Source organism: Scyliorhinus torazame, chromosome 19 (genome assembly GCF_047496885.1).
Source record: "Scyliorhinus torazame isolate Kashiwa2021f chromosome 19, sScyTor2.1, whole genome shotgun sequence".
Classification (NCBI taxonomy): Eukaryota; Metazoa; Chordata; class Chondrichthyes; order Carcharhiniformes; family Scyliorhinidae; genus Scyliorhinus; species Scyliorhinus torazame.
Genome location: NC_092725.1, coordinates 70,845,279 through 70,859,413, shown reverse-complemented (window position 1 = coordinate 70,859,413; position 14,135 = coordinate 70,845,279). Strand labels below are relative to the sequence as shown.

Here is a 14,135-nt window from a genome sequence, read left to right as displayed (position 1 = left end):
TTCCTATCTAGATGATTATAAATCTTGTCTCTTATAATCCCCTCCAAGACTTTACCCACTACAGACGTGAGGCTCACCGGTCTATAGTTGCCGGGGTTGTCTCTGCTCCCCTTTTTGAACAAAGGGACCACATTTGCTATCCTCCAGTCCTCTGGCACTATTCCTGTAGCCAATGATGACATAAAAATCAAAGCCAAAGGCCCAGCAATCTCTTCCCTGGCCTCCCAGAGAATCCTAGGATAAATCCCATCAGGCCCCGTGGACCTATCTATTTTCAGCCTGTCCAGAATTGCCAACACCTCTTCCCTACGTACCTCAATGCCATCTATTCTAATAGCCTGGGTCTCAGCATTCTCCTCCACAACATTCTCTTTTTCCTGAGTGAATACTGACGAAAAATATTCATTTAGTATCTCGCCTATCTCTTCAGACTCCACACACAACTTCCCATCCCTGTCCTTGACTGGCCCTACTCTTCCCTAGTCATTCGCTTATTCCTGACATACCTATAGAAAGCTTTTGGGTTTTCCTTGATCCTACCTGCCAAATACTTCTCATGTCCCCTCCTTGCTCGTCTTAGCTCTCTCTTTAGATCCTTCCTCGCTACCTTGTAACTATCCATCGCCCCAACTGAAACTTCACACCTCATCTTCACATAGGCCTCCTTCTTCCTCTTAACAAGAGATTCCACTTCTTTGGTAAACCACGGTTCCCTCGCTCTACGCCTTCCTCCCTGCCTGACCGGTACGTATTTATCAAGAACACGCAGTAGCTGTTCCTTGAACAAGCTCCACTTATCTAGTGTGCCCAACACTTGCAGCCTACTTCTCCAACCTATCCCCCCCAAGTCACGTCTAATGGCATCATAATTGCCCTTCCCCCAGCTATAACTCTTGCCCTGCGGTGTATACTTATCCCTTTCCATCACTAACGTAAACGTCACCGAATTGTGGTCACTGTCCCCAAAGTGCTCTCCTACCTCCAAATCTAACACCTGGCCTGGTTCATTACCCAAAACCAAATCCAACGTGGCCTCGCCTCTTGTTGGCCTGTCAACATATTGTGTCAGGAAACCCTCCTGCACACATTGTACAAAAAACGACCCATCTAATGTACTCGAACTATATCTTTTCCAGTCAATATTTGGAAAGTTAAAGTCTCCCATAATAACTACCCTGTTACTTTCGCTCTTATCCAGGATCATCCTCGCCATCCTTTCCTCTACATCCCTCGAACTATTTGGAGGCCTATAGAAAACTCCCAACAGGGTGACCTCTCCTTTCCTGTTTCTAACTTCAGCCCATACTACCTCGGAAGATGAGTCCCCATCTAGCATCCTCTCCGCCACCGTAATACTGCTCTTGACTAGCAGCGCCACACCTCCCCCTCTTTTGCCTCCTTCTCTGAGCTTACTAAAACACCTAAACCCCGGAACCTGCAACATCCATTCCTGTCCCTGCTCTATCCATGTCTCCGAAATGGCCACAACATCGAAGTCCCAGGTACCAACCCATGCTGCCAGTTCCCCTACCTTATTTCGTATACTCCTGGCATTGAAGTAGACACACTTCAAACCACCTACCTGAACACTGGCCCCCTCCTGCGACGTCAAATCTGTGCTCCTGACCTCTATACTCTCATTCTCCCGTACCCTAAAACTACAATCCAGGTTCCCATGCCCCTGCTGCATTAGTTTAAACCCCCCCAAAGAGCACTAACAAATCTCCCCCCTTAGTAAAGACAGTAATTAGTGCCCGCACTGGAGGTTGGATGTAGGACTTTTGGCTGACGAAGGGGTGTGCGAGCGGCTGAGGAAACGTATTCAGAGCTATCTGCAGGTCAATGACACAGGGGAAGTTTCAGCAGCGGTGGTGTGGGAGGCACTGAAGGCGGTGGTCAGAGGGGGAGCTGATCTCGATCTGGGCCCATAGGGAGAAGGTGGACAGGGCAGAGACGGACCAACTGGTAAAGGAGATACTACAGATTGATAGGAGGTATGCGGAGACCCCAGAGGCAGGGCTTTTAAGGGAACGGCAGAGGTTACAGGCGGAGCTTAGCTTGCTGACCACAGGGAAGGCGGTGGAGCTGAGAAAGGCGAGGGGGGCGATCTGTGAACATGGAGAGAAGGCCAGCAGAATGCTTGCACGGCAGCTAGGAAGATAGGGAACGTAAAGGATGGAGATGGGAACCTGGTTGGAGATTCAGTAGGGGTGAATAAGGCATTTAGGGATTTCTACAGCAGACTGTTCAGGTCGGAACCCTCTACGGGGCCGGAGGGGATGAGGCACTTCTTGGAGGGGCTGAATTTTCCAAAGGTGGATGGAGAGCGTGTAGAAGGGCTGGGGGCCCCAATTGGGCTGGAAGAGATAGTGGAGGTCTTGAAGGCCATGCAGGCGGGTAAGGCCCTGGGTCCGGACGGGTACCCAGTGGAGTTTTATAAAACGTTCTCGGGGATATTGGGGCCGGTGTTGTTGAGGGTGTTCAATGAGGCAAGGGAAAGAGGGGTGTTGCCCCCGACGGTGTCACAGGTAACAATTTTGTTGATTCTTTTTTAAAAATATATATTTATTAAGATTTTTAACACAATTTTTCACCCTTACAAACAACCCCCCCCCCCCCACCCCACCCCACTCCGTAACAAATAGAAAGAAAACGCACATAGCAAGACATAAACATGGTAAAACAATATGTTACAGAACTTTGTACATTGGGTTCCTCCCGTACATGTCAGTTTTTCAGATCCTTCATGTATTTTCTTGTTCAAATACCCCCCAAACAGATCCCCCTTCCCCCTCCCTCCCTCCCCCCCCCCCACGCAAGACATCCCCCCCCCCCCCCCCCCCGGGTTGCTGCTGCTGCTGACCGACCTTCATCTAACGCTCCGCGAGATAGTCTAGGAGCGGTTGCCACCGCCTGTAGAACCCCTGCGCAGACCCTCTCAAGGCAAACTTTATCCTCTCTAGTTTGCTAAACCCTGCCATATCATTTATCCAGGCCTCCACGCTGGGGGGCTTCGCCTCCTTCCACATTAGCAAGATCCTTCGCCGGGCTACTAAGGACGCAAAGGCCAGAATGCCGGCCTCTTTCGCCTCCTGCACTCCCGGCTCGTCCACTACTCCAAATAGTGCTAGCCCCCAGCTTGGCTTGACCCGGGCTTTCACCACCTTAGATATTGTTCCCGCCACTCCCCTCCAGAACCCCTCCAGTGCCGGGCATGACCAAAACATATGGACATGGTTTGCCGGGCTTCCTGAGCACCTCCCACATCTGTCCTCCACCCCAAAGAACCTACTCAGCCTCGCCCCCGTCATGTACGCTCTATGAACCACCTTAAACTGTATCAGGCTAAGCCTAGCACACGAAGAAGAGGAATTAACCCTACTTAGGGCATCAGCCCATAGCCCCTCCTCAATCTCCTCCCCCAGCTCCTCCTCCCATTTACCCTTCAGCTCCTCCACCAACGCCTCCCCCTCTTCTTTCATCTCCTGGTATATCGCCGACACCTTGCCCTCTCTGACCCATACACCCGAGATCACCCTGTCTTGAATGTCCTGTGCCGGGAGCGACGGGAATTCCCTCACCTGCCGCCTCACAAACGCCCTCACCTGCAGGTATCTGAAAGCATTTCCCGGGGGTAGCCCAAACTTCTCCTCCAGTGCCCCTAGGCTCGCAAACGTCCCATCAATGAACAGGTCCCCCATTCTTCTAATCCCTGCTCGATGCCAGCTCTGAAATCCCCCCATCCATCCTCCCTGGGACAAACCGATGGTTACCCCTGATCGGGGACCACACCGAGGCTCCCATTGCACCCCTGTGCCGTCTCCGCTGGCCCCAGATCTTTAGCGTTGCCGCCACCACCGGACTCGTGGTGTACCTTGTCGGCGAGAGCGGCAGCGGTGCCGTCACCAACGCCCCCCAGGCTCGTTCCTTTGCAGGACACCATCTCCAACCTCTTCCATGCCGCCCCCTCTCCCTCCATCACCCACTTACAGATCATCGCCACATTTGCTGCCCAGTAGTAGCCACCCAGATTCGGCAGCGCCAACCCTCCTCGGTCCCTACTGCGCTCCAGAAACCCTCTCCTTACCCTCGGGGTCTTATTCGCCCACACAAAACCCATCATACTCCTGCCTACCCTCTTACAAAAGGCCTTGGTGATTACAATTGGAAGGCACTGGAACACAAAAAGAAACCTCGGGTGGTTTCATTTTGACCGACTGCACTCTACCCGCTAGCGAGAGCGGCAACATGTCCCATCTTTTGAAGTCCTCCTCCATCTGCTCCACCAGCCTCGTCAAATTCAGTTTATGTAGGGCCCCCGATCTCCTAGCTATTTGGATCCCCAGGTACCGAAAGCTCCTTTCCGCCCTCCTCAGCGGTAGATCGTCTATCCCCCTTTCCTGGTCTCCTGACTGTACTACAAAAAGCTCACTCTTCCCTACATTAAGCTTATAGCCCGAAAAATCCCCAAACTCCCTTAGAGTGTGCATGACCTCCACCATCCCCTCCACTGGATCCACCACATACAGCAACAGGTCATCTGCATAAAACGACACTCGATGCTCCTCTCCCCCTCGGACCACCCCCCTCCATTTCCTAGACTCCCTTAATGACATGGCCAAGGGTTCAATTGCTAATGCAAACAACAGGGGGTAGAGGGGGCACCCATGCCTCGTCCCACGGTACAGCTGAAAATACTCCGACCTCCGCCAATTCGTAACCACACTCGCCACCGGGGCTCTGTAAAGGAGCTTAACCCAACTAATAAACCCTCCCCCGAACCCAAACCTACGCAGCACTTCCCAGAGGTACTCCCACTCTACTCAGTCAAAGGCCTTCTCCGCGTCCATAGCTGCCACTATCTCCGCCTCTCCCTCCACCGATGGCATCATTATCACGTTTAGGAGCCGCCGCACATTGGTGTTTAGCTGCCTACCCTTTACAAATCCCGTCTGGTCCTCGTGAATCACCCCCGGGACGCAGTCCTCGATCCTCGTAGCCTGCACTTTTGCCAGCAACTTAGCATCCACGTTGAGGAGCGAGATCGGCCTGTACGACCCACATTGCAGTGGGTCCTTGTCCCGCTTCAGGATCAGAGAGATCGTCGCTTCCGACATTGTCGGGGGCAGGGTCCCTCCCACCCTTGCCTCATTAAAAGTCCTCACTAGCAGCGGGGCCAACAGGTTTACGTACTTCCTATAGAACTTAACCGGGAACCTGTCCGTTCCCAGGGCCTTCCCTGCCTGCATACTCCCCAGACCTTTGCGCAGCTCCTCCAACCCAATTGGTGCCCCCAAACCAGCCACCTCCTGCTCCTCCACCCTCGGGAACCTCAGTTGGTCCAGGAATCGTCACATCCCCTCTTCCCCCGCTGGAGGCTGGGATCTGTACAGCTCCTCATCGAAGGCCTTGAATGCCTCATTTACTTTTGTCGCACTCCGCACCATAGCTCCCCTTCCATCCTTGACTCCACCTATTTCCCTCGCTGCCATCCTCTTACAGAGCTGGTGTGCCAGCATCCGACTCGCCTTCTCCCCATACTCATACGTCGCCCCCTGCGCTTTCCTCCACTGTGCCTCTGCCTTCCCTGTGGTCAACAGGTCAAACTCCGTCTGGAGACGTCGCCTTTCCCTAAGTAATCCCTCTTCAGGGGCCTCTGCGTATCTCCTGTCCACTCTTAAAATCTCCCACACTAACCTCTCCCTTTCCATGCCCTCTATCTTCTCCCTATGAGCCCTGATGGAGATTAGCTCTCCCCTGATCACCGCCTTCGGCGCCTCCCATACCACCCCCACCTGCACCTCCCGTTGGCGTTGGCCTCCAAGTACCTTTCGATACACCCCCTCACCCTCCCACACACCGCCTCATCTGCCAGCAGTCCCACATCCAACCGCCACAACGGGCGTTGGTCCCTCTCCTCTCCCAACTCCAGTTCCACCCAGTGCGGGGTGTGATCTGAAATGGCTATGGCCGAATACTCCGTTCCCTCCACTTTCGGGATCAGCGCCCTGCCCAGAACAAAAAAATCTATCCGGGAGTAGGCTTTGTGCACGTGGGAGAAAAAAGAAAATTCCCTGGCCTGCGGCCTGGCAAACCTCCACGGGTCCACTCCCCCCATCTGATCCATAAACCCCCTAAGCACCTTGGCCGCAGCCGGCCTCTTTCCGGTCCTAGATCTGGAGTGATCCAGTGCTGGGTCCAACACCGTATCAAAATCCCCACCCATTATCAAGCTTCCTACCTCCAGGTCCGGAATGCGCCCCAACATGCGTTTCATGAATCCGGCATCATCCCAGTTCGGGGCTTATACATTTACCAATACCACCCACGTCCCCTGCAACTTACCGCTCACCATCACGTATCGACCTCCATTGTCCACTACGATATTCTTGGCCTCAAACGACACCCGCTTCCCCACCAATATTGCCACCCCTCTGTTCTTCGCATCCAGCCCCGAATGGAATACCTGTCCTACCCTTCCCTTTCTTAACCTGACCTGATTCAAATGTGTCTCCTGGAGCATGACCATGTCTGCCTTCAGTCCCTTTAAGTGCGCGAACACTCGGGCCTTCTTTACCGGCCCATTCAGGCCACTCACATTCCACGTTATCAGCCGGATTGGGGGGCCTCCCACCACCACCACCCCCCCCCCCCCCCCCCACCCACCTCCGCCGACTAGCCATCTCCTTTTCTAGGCCAGTCCCGTGCCCGCGCCGCTCTCACCCTCCAGTCCCCCAGACGGGAGACCCCCGTCCCGACCACCACTTCTGTGTCCCATTCCCCTTCGGCCAGTGCAGCAGCAACCCTATTTCCCCCCGCTAGACACGTGTCTAGCTTTTTTGCTCCCCCCATAGCACTCCCGTAAGTCAGCTGACTCCTGCTGACCCCGGCTTCCCCTGCCGTCCCATTGACCCCCCCCCATGTGGGAATCTCCCAATCAGTGTGCGCTCCTCCATTCAACCCCCTCCGTTCTTCCCTAACGCGGGAAAAGGCCCGCGCTTTCCTAAGCCTGCCCCGCCCCTCTGGCGCAACTCCTGTCGCGGCTTTGTCTCATTTCCCCCATCCCCGAGCCTCCTCTCCCTCCAGCACCAGCGCCCACCGTCTCGTACGGTCTTCCCACCCAGTCCCTTTCCCCATCCCCATCCATCCCCCAGCCCGTGGAACATTTCCTGCGTGTGATTAACACCCTATGTATAACAAACATCAAACATCCCCCCCACCCTCACAAACCCTCAGTTTGAGTCCAACTTTTCAGTTTGAATAAAGGTCCAAGCCTCCTCAGGCATTTCAAAATAGTGATGTTGATCCTTGTATGTGACCCACAATTGCGCTGGCTGCAGCATTCCGAATCTCACTTCTTTCAGGTGCAACACCGCCTTGGCCCGGTTGAAACCCGCTCTCCTCTTTGCTACCTCCGTGCTCCAGTCCGGGTATATTCGGATCTCCGCATTCTCCCAGCTGCTGCTCCGCTCTATCTTGGCTCATTTCAAGGCCCTCTCTCTGTCCGTGAAATGGTGAAACCTCACCACAATCGCCCTTGGCGGCTCATTAGCCTTGGGCCTCCTCGCCAGCACCCGGTGTGCCCCATCCAGCTCCAAAGGCCTCGAAGGGGCCTCCGCTCCCATAATCGACTCGAGCATCGTGCTCGCATATGCCCCGGCATCGGCCCCCTCCACTCCTTCAGGGAGACCCAGGATCTGAAGATTCTTTCTCCTCGACCTGTTCTCCAGGTCTTCGAATCTTCCCGCCCACCTCTTGTGCAGCACCTCGTGCGCCTCCACCCTCACCGCCAGGCCCAAGATCTCATCCTCGTTCTCATTAACTTTTTTCTGCACCTCCTGGGTCTTTACCTCGTGGGCCTTCTGGGTCATCCCTAATCCTTCAATCGTCGACAGCATAGGCGCCAGCATCTCTTTCAGCAGCTCCTCGAAACAGCGCTTAATGAACTCTTGCAGCTCCGGCCCACATTTCACTTTATCTCCGGCCGCCGCCATTTTGTTTTTCTTCCCTCGCTTCTCCCGCTGCTCTAACGCCGCTTTTTGGGCCGTTTCGCTTCTAGTCCGACCCATAAATGGTGAAAGGGGACCTCACTCTCCCCTTCTCACACGGAACGTCTTCAAAAATTCCGTTGGGGCTCTTCTAGAGAGCCCGAAAGTCCGTGATCTTGGGAGCTGCCGAATCGTGCGGCTTAGCTCCGCATCGCCGCAACCGGAAGTCAATTTCGTTGATTCTTAAGCGGGACAAGAACCCGGAGCTGTGTGGGTCCTACAGGCCGATCTGCCTGGTGAATGTAGATGCCAAGTCGCTGGCCAAAATCTTGTCCTCCAGGATCGAGGATTGTGTTCCGGACGTTATTGGGGAGGACCAGACGGGGTTTGTTAAGGGCAGGCAGTTGGTGGCCAATGTCAGAAGGCTGTTAAATGTGATCATGATGCCTGGAAGGTAGGGAGGTGGAGATCGTGATCGCAATAGATGCAGAAAAAGCTTTTGATCGGGTGGAATGGGATTATCTGTGGGAGGTACTGGGACGGTTCGGATTCGGGCAGGGCTTTATTGACTGGGTCAGGTTACTGCATCAGGCTCCTGTGGCAAGTGAACGGATGAATAGGACAACATCGGACTATTTTAGACTGCACCGGGGGACAGGACAGGGATGACCGCTCTCCCCACTGTTGTTTGCGCTGGCTATAGAGCCGTTGGCAATTGCTCTGAGAGCTTCAAGGGGCTGGAGAGGACTGGTCGGGGGGGGGGGGGCGTGGAGCGCATGGTTTCACTCTATGCGGATGACCTACTTCTGTACATTTCGGACCCAATAGAGGGGATGGAAGTAATCATGAGGACTCTAGGGGAATTTGGCCGGTTTTCGGGGTAGAAGCTTAATATGGGAAAGAGTGAGATGCTTGTGGTCCAGGCAAGGGGACAGGAGAGGCGACTAGGAGAGCTGCCGTTTAAGTTAGTCGAGGGAAGCTCTAGGCATCCAGTGGTGTGGGAATGGGACCGGCTGCATAAATTGAATCTGGCCCGGCTGGTGGACCAAATGAAGGACGATTTTTGGAGATGGGACGCGCTTCCGTTGTCTCTGGCTGGGAGGGTGCAAATGGTGAAGATGACGGTCCTCCAGAGATTCCTATTTGTATTCCAGTGTCTCCCCATCTTTATTCCGCAGTGCTTTTTAAAGCGGGTCAACAGAGTGGTCACGGGTTTCATCTGGGCGTGCAAGACCCGCAAGTAAGGAAGGTAATGTTTTGAGTGGAGTCGGGGAGAGGACGGCCTGGCACTGCCAAATTTTAGTAACGATTACTGGGCGGCTAATATAGCCATGAGCAGGAAGTGGGTGGTGAGGGAGGGGTCGTCATGGGGGCATATGGAGGCGGCTTCATGTAAGGGCACCAGTTTGGGGGGCGTTGGTAACTGCGCCTCTGCCGTTCCCACCGGCACGATACTCCTCCAGTCCAGTGATGGTGGCAGCCCTGAGAGTTTGGGGCCAGTGGAGGCGGCATGTGGGAGCAGTGGGAGCATCGGCCTGGGTCCCAATCTGTGATAATCACCGGTTTGCCCAGGGGAATATGGACGGGGGGTTCCGGTTATGGCGGAGTTGGGGATTGAGAGGATGGGGGATATGTTCATCTCGGGGAGCTTTCCGAGTATGAGGGCATTGGAGGAAAAGTTTGGGTTGGCGAAGGGAAACAATTTTAGGTATCTGCAGGTGCGGGACTTCCTTCGTAAACAGGTGTCAACCTCCCCGCTCCTACCGCTGAGGGGGATTCAGGACAGGGTAGTTTCCAGAGAGTGGGTAGGAGAAGGGAGAGTCTCAGACATTTATAAGGAGCTCATGGGGTCAGAGGAGACAGACAGAGGAGCTGAAGCACATGTGGGAGTAGGAGCTGGGAGGCAAGATAGTGGGCAGACACGTTGAGTAGAGTCAATAAGTCCGCAACATGTGCCAGGCTCAGCCTGATACAATTTAAGGTTGTTCATCGGGCTCACATGACAGTGGCCCGGATGAGCAGATTCTTTGGGGTGGAGGACTAGTGCGCAAAATGTGCGGGAGGACCCGTGAACCACGGCCACATGTTTTGGACATGTCCAAAGCTTAGGGGATTTTGGCAGGGGTTTGCAGACGTCATGTCCACGGTGTTAAAAACAAGGGTGGCACTGAGTCCAGAGGTGGCAATTTTCAGGGTGTCAGAAGAACCGGGAATCCAGGAGGAGAAAGAGGCAGACGTTCTGGCCTTTGCTTCCCTGGTAGCCCGGAGATGAATACTATTAGCATGGAGGGACTCAAAGCCCCCAAACTCAGAGACCTGGCTATCGGACATGGCTAGCTTTCTCTGTTTGGAGAAAATCAAGTTCACCTTGAGAGGGTCACTGTTAGGATTGACCCGGAGGTGGCAACCGTTCATCGACTTCTTTGCGGGAAATTAATCATCAGCAGACGGGGGGGGGGGGGAGTAGTTTAGATTCGAGTAGGGGTTAATGAGGGTGGGACCTGTATGAGAGGTAAATGGCTTTTGCACTACGTTTATGGTTTCATGTCTATTGTTTATTTTGTTGTTGTTACTATACCAAAAATACCTCAATAAAATGTTTATTAAAAAATAATAATAATTGGCTCAATGCATTGGTATAAAATGGGTAGAGCACAGCTAAAAACTTGCAACCCAAGGGCAGACCGTAAAGTGCTATCGACTTTGATTTTAATACTGGGACATTACAATTCAGGAACTGGGCGAGACACTCAGATCAAAAGGGTCAAGAACAAATAAATCGCCCCAAACTTCATGCTAAACCTATCAGTGGCATTTAAATTTAACAGGCATTTTTTCAGTGCCCACATTTCCCAGGTTGTGCAGTGTTGGGCATCACTGATGCCCTGCCGGCGATACCTTCTGGGGGTCGCGCAAGTTCAGCATGATGATGCAAACCTGTCGGGGAAAGATTCAGTCTGTCTGCGTTAGAGCGCCGAGGAAGTATTTTTTTGCCCACTTCTTGCGGAGTTTCGAGTGTTCCCGCGGGGCCAATATGAGCGGAACAAATGTGCAGCTTGTGAGCGTGTCCCTGTGTGACAGGGACATGTTATTCTGGGCTTGCTGGAGGCCAACTGAAGCGGTCACAGCAGAAAATGCCCAACCAAAGGCAGCAATCTGTTAAATATACATCGGGTCAACTTCTCATAACACCCCTCCTCCCTATACATAATAAAACATAGAAACCCAAATTCCTCTTCTGTGGATACTAGCCTCTTGCGTGGCCAGGTCTACTTCAATTGACTTTAATTTTATGATGATTTTCTTTCAATCCGTCTTACAGTCGCCAGGGACCGTGACACCAACCCGCTCTCAAGTGGGTTTGCTTCATTTATCATTCCAGTCACCGATTTATGGACTCGTTTCCGATCAAAGCCACCTCCTGGGCTCTCCCGCGTTTGCCCAGGCGATGGTTTCAGTCGGATCCCCGCGAAATTTTCAGTGATGTGTTTTAACATCTCCACCGTTACTGTCAAACCGACACATGCCGACGGTCATAAACAGCGCCTGTGTGTCTATTACACTTATTTAGTGGGATCAATCTTTGCTTATATCATTCGCGCAGAATGAGAACTAATTATTTTCAGTGTGATATAAAAACGCTGTCGATTTCGGACCATCCTGATTTTCCTGTTGCGTGGAACGTCCAATTCGGCGGTCAAAATAAAGCCTGGGGTGAAATTCACACTGTGAGTGTTTCAGTTATAGAACTGGCGACTCTTGTTTTGGAAGCTGATTTTTAAAAAGCGAGGGGTATGGGATTTGAATGGTAGGTTTACGGAAATCTGTCACATTCTAGCATCCGCCTTCGGGTACCCCAGTGCTTTTGATTGATGGACTGCTGCCAATAAGCTATTTACTCGTAATCGATTTATTCACGGTTTAATGATCCATCTGTAGCTGCGATAGCCAGACACTTCCTCTCCGAGTTTCTGCACCCAAGGTAAATACGTTAAATGGGCAGAGGACACAAAGTGTACCAATAAACTACACACCGGCGCGATTTACTGCTACATCTCAATAATTCTTTGTGATGCATGTTTTTAAGATAGGATCGCCTGGAAGCGTCTGAAAGGTTTATTGATACTAGATTTAATAGACTGCGATGGTCCATTACATGACAAAATAGCAACTTAATGAGCGTTAAAACGCTACGCGAGTCTTGGATGAGTGCGACCTCATTTATTCAGAGGCAATTATTCAAAGCCCTTACGGAAACAACCGCTTTCTTATTATTTAAAAAAATCAATTGAATTTGCCGACTCAGTCAAGTCTGAAGGTGGTTTCAAGCTAAATGAGAGTGCGCTCCAGCGGGAGACGAGCGCAGTGAGGCAGAAAAGGAAAACTGCCTGGTCATATTTTGACTCATTATCAAGTGCTTCTCTCATCTGGCTTCTCCGGATTTGACAGCTGGATTCCTTGGCACCGCCGCCCTCAGAATTACTTCAAATGAGTCCAAAGGGGGCTTTTCATTAAGGTTCAAGGGGGTCCGCTCCTCTCGGTGTGTTAAGCAATATGTAAGAAATCCTCCCTTTCTCTTCAGGGATGTTTCTCCCCTGATGCACAAAACATGCAGAATGTGCTCGAATTCGGGTGCCCAGATTTAACTTCTAATTTGAGATGAACTCCTATTTTAACTAATGCAACTTTTATGCAGATTTACACGTGTGTGTGTGTATATATATGTTGTATATGCGCACACACATGGCTGGGCACATCTGGCATGTCTGATTGAGGCAAAATACGATAGACCCTATTAGCAAAGAATAATGAATTGCAACACATCATCCATGTCTGTCAAATATTCTGGAACATATCACATTTAGAAGACAAAATGAAGGACATCCTTCTGCCCGGCCTTTCACATTGACTGTTGTAGTGCGCAGAAAGTTAGACAATTCTCAAATCCCACACAAACGTGAAGAGAAAACATTCAAACAGTCGGTTGGTTAAACACACAGGATACCTTTAACTCTCCCCAACTCCCCCACAACAATAACGTTTCATTAATCTAGGCGATGTTGAGACGGTTATATAGTTGAGGGGGGGGGGGGGAGACTTGAAAGGAGCCCCATGATTAGCATTAAAATGCAAAACGGTTCTCACTGAGGGGGAAAAGCTGATTCCTTTGGTCCAGGTCTCCCCCCCCCCCCCCCTCCTCCTCCCAGGTACTTTATTTCAGCTCCTTGACCAACAATAAAGTAAGGCGCCGGCGGTGTTAATGACTCCTGAAAGTTACAGGGATGTCCCCTCAGGGGAAAGAGGGGTTGTTGTTTTAAAGTTACCCCTGCGAATTCGAAATGTTGGGGGGGGGGGGCACCATCAAAAAAGCCCCACCGCATATATATAAAAAAAAAGATTAATTCCAAACCTGGACCCGCTGGCAGCACCTCTTCACATCTCATTCATGCCCAAACAACTTGACAAGTAACAAGTGAAGGGGGGGGGGGTGAAATCTCTCCCCCCTTCCCTGTTCACGGTTTTGCAAAATATTTCTTTTTCTCTTTTTTTTTCCTCAATGGATTTTTTTCAGAATAAAAGGGTTACAGTGAAATTTCGGAACTCTTACCTACGAGCCCACTAGTTCCCAATGAGCGGCAAGTATTTAACAGGACGAAAAACAAACAAAAGTGCCATGAAAAACAAACAGTCCCCATAATGATATGATTCGGTCCTTAGTGTTTCTTTGATAAGACGCGTTTGGACTGAGAAATTGACCAGCTGACAGCCTCATTTTCATGCGAGAACGTCAGGGGCACCTCGGGCTGGCTGGAGAGCGGCGCGGCCCCGAGGAGCAGCGCGGCCCCGAGCGAGGAGCGCGCGCGAGCCCGGCCCGGCCCCCACATTCCCCGCCGCCGCGCGTTCCCCCGCCTGGCCCAATCAGTTCGGGCCCTCCCCGCGCGCGTGCTGCCGCCAGCCAGTTGGGCGCCAGGTCTCTGCCCGTCCCACATCAGCGCGCGCGCGCGCGCCCTGGGGGAGGGGAGGGGAGCAAGGATGGAGCGCGCCGGCGAGTGGAGCGTGAAAGCCGCCAGCGGAGGGAGAGTGAGTGAGAGAGCGCGGAGTGAGTGATAAAGAGGGTGTTTTGGGGTTCCAGGAGCATGGTTGGTT

At 52.4% G+C, this 14,135-nt stretch overlaps 1 protein-coding gene across 3 annotated transcripts in view; it reads right to left on the bottom strand.

The window, feature by feature from the left end:
* scube1 (signal peptide, CUB domain, EGF-like 1) overlaps nucleotides 1–13,804 on the bottom strand; it is a 406,877-nt gene extending 393,073 nt beyond the window's left edge. For all 3 annotated transcript variants that reach the window (XM_072484510.1, XM_072484511.1, XM_072484512.1), the window contains exon 1: nucleotides 13,597–13,804. In XM_072484510.1, coding sequence (XP_072340611.1) covers nucleotides 13,597–13,684 — 88 coding nt within the window. In that variant the 5' untranslated portion in view covers nucleotides 13,685–13,804. The remainder of the gene's footprint in view (nucleotides 1–13,596) is intronic.
* Between the last annotated feature and the right edge of the window lie 331 nt (nucleotides 13,805–14,135).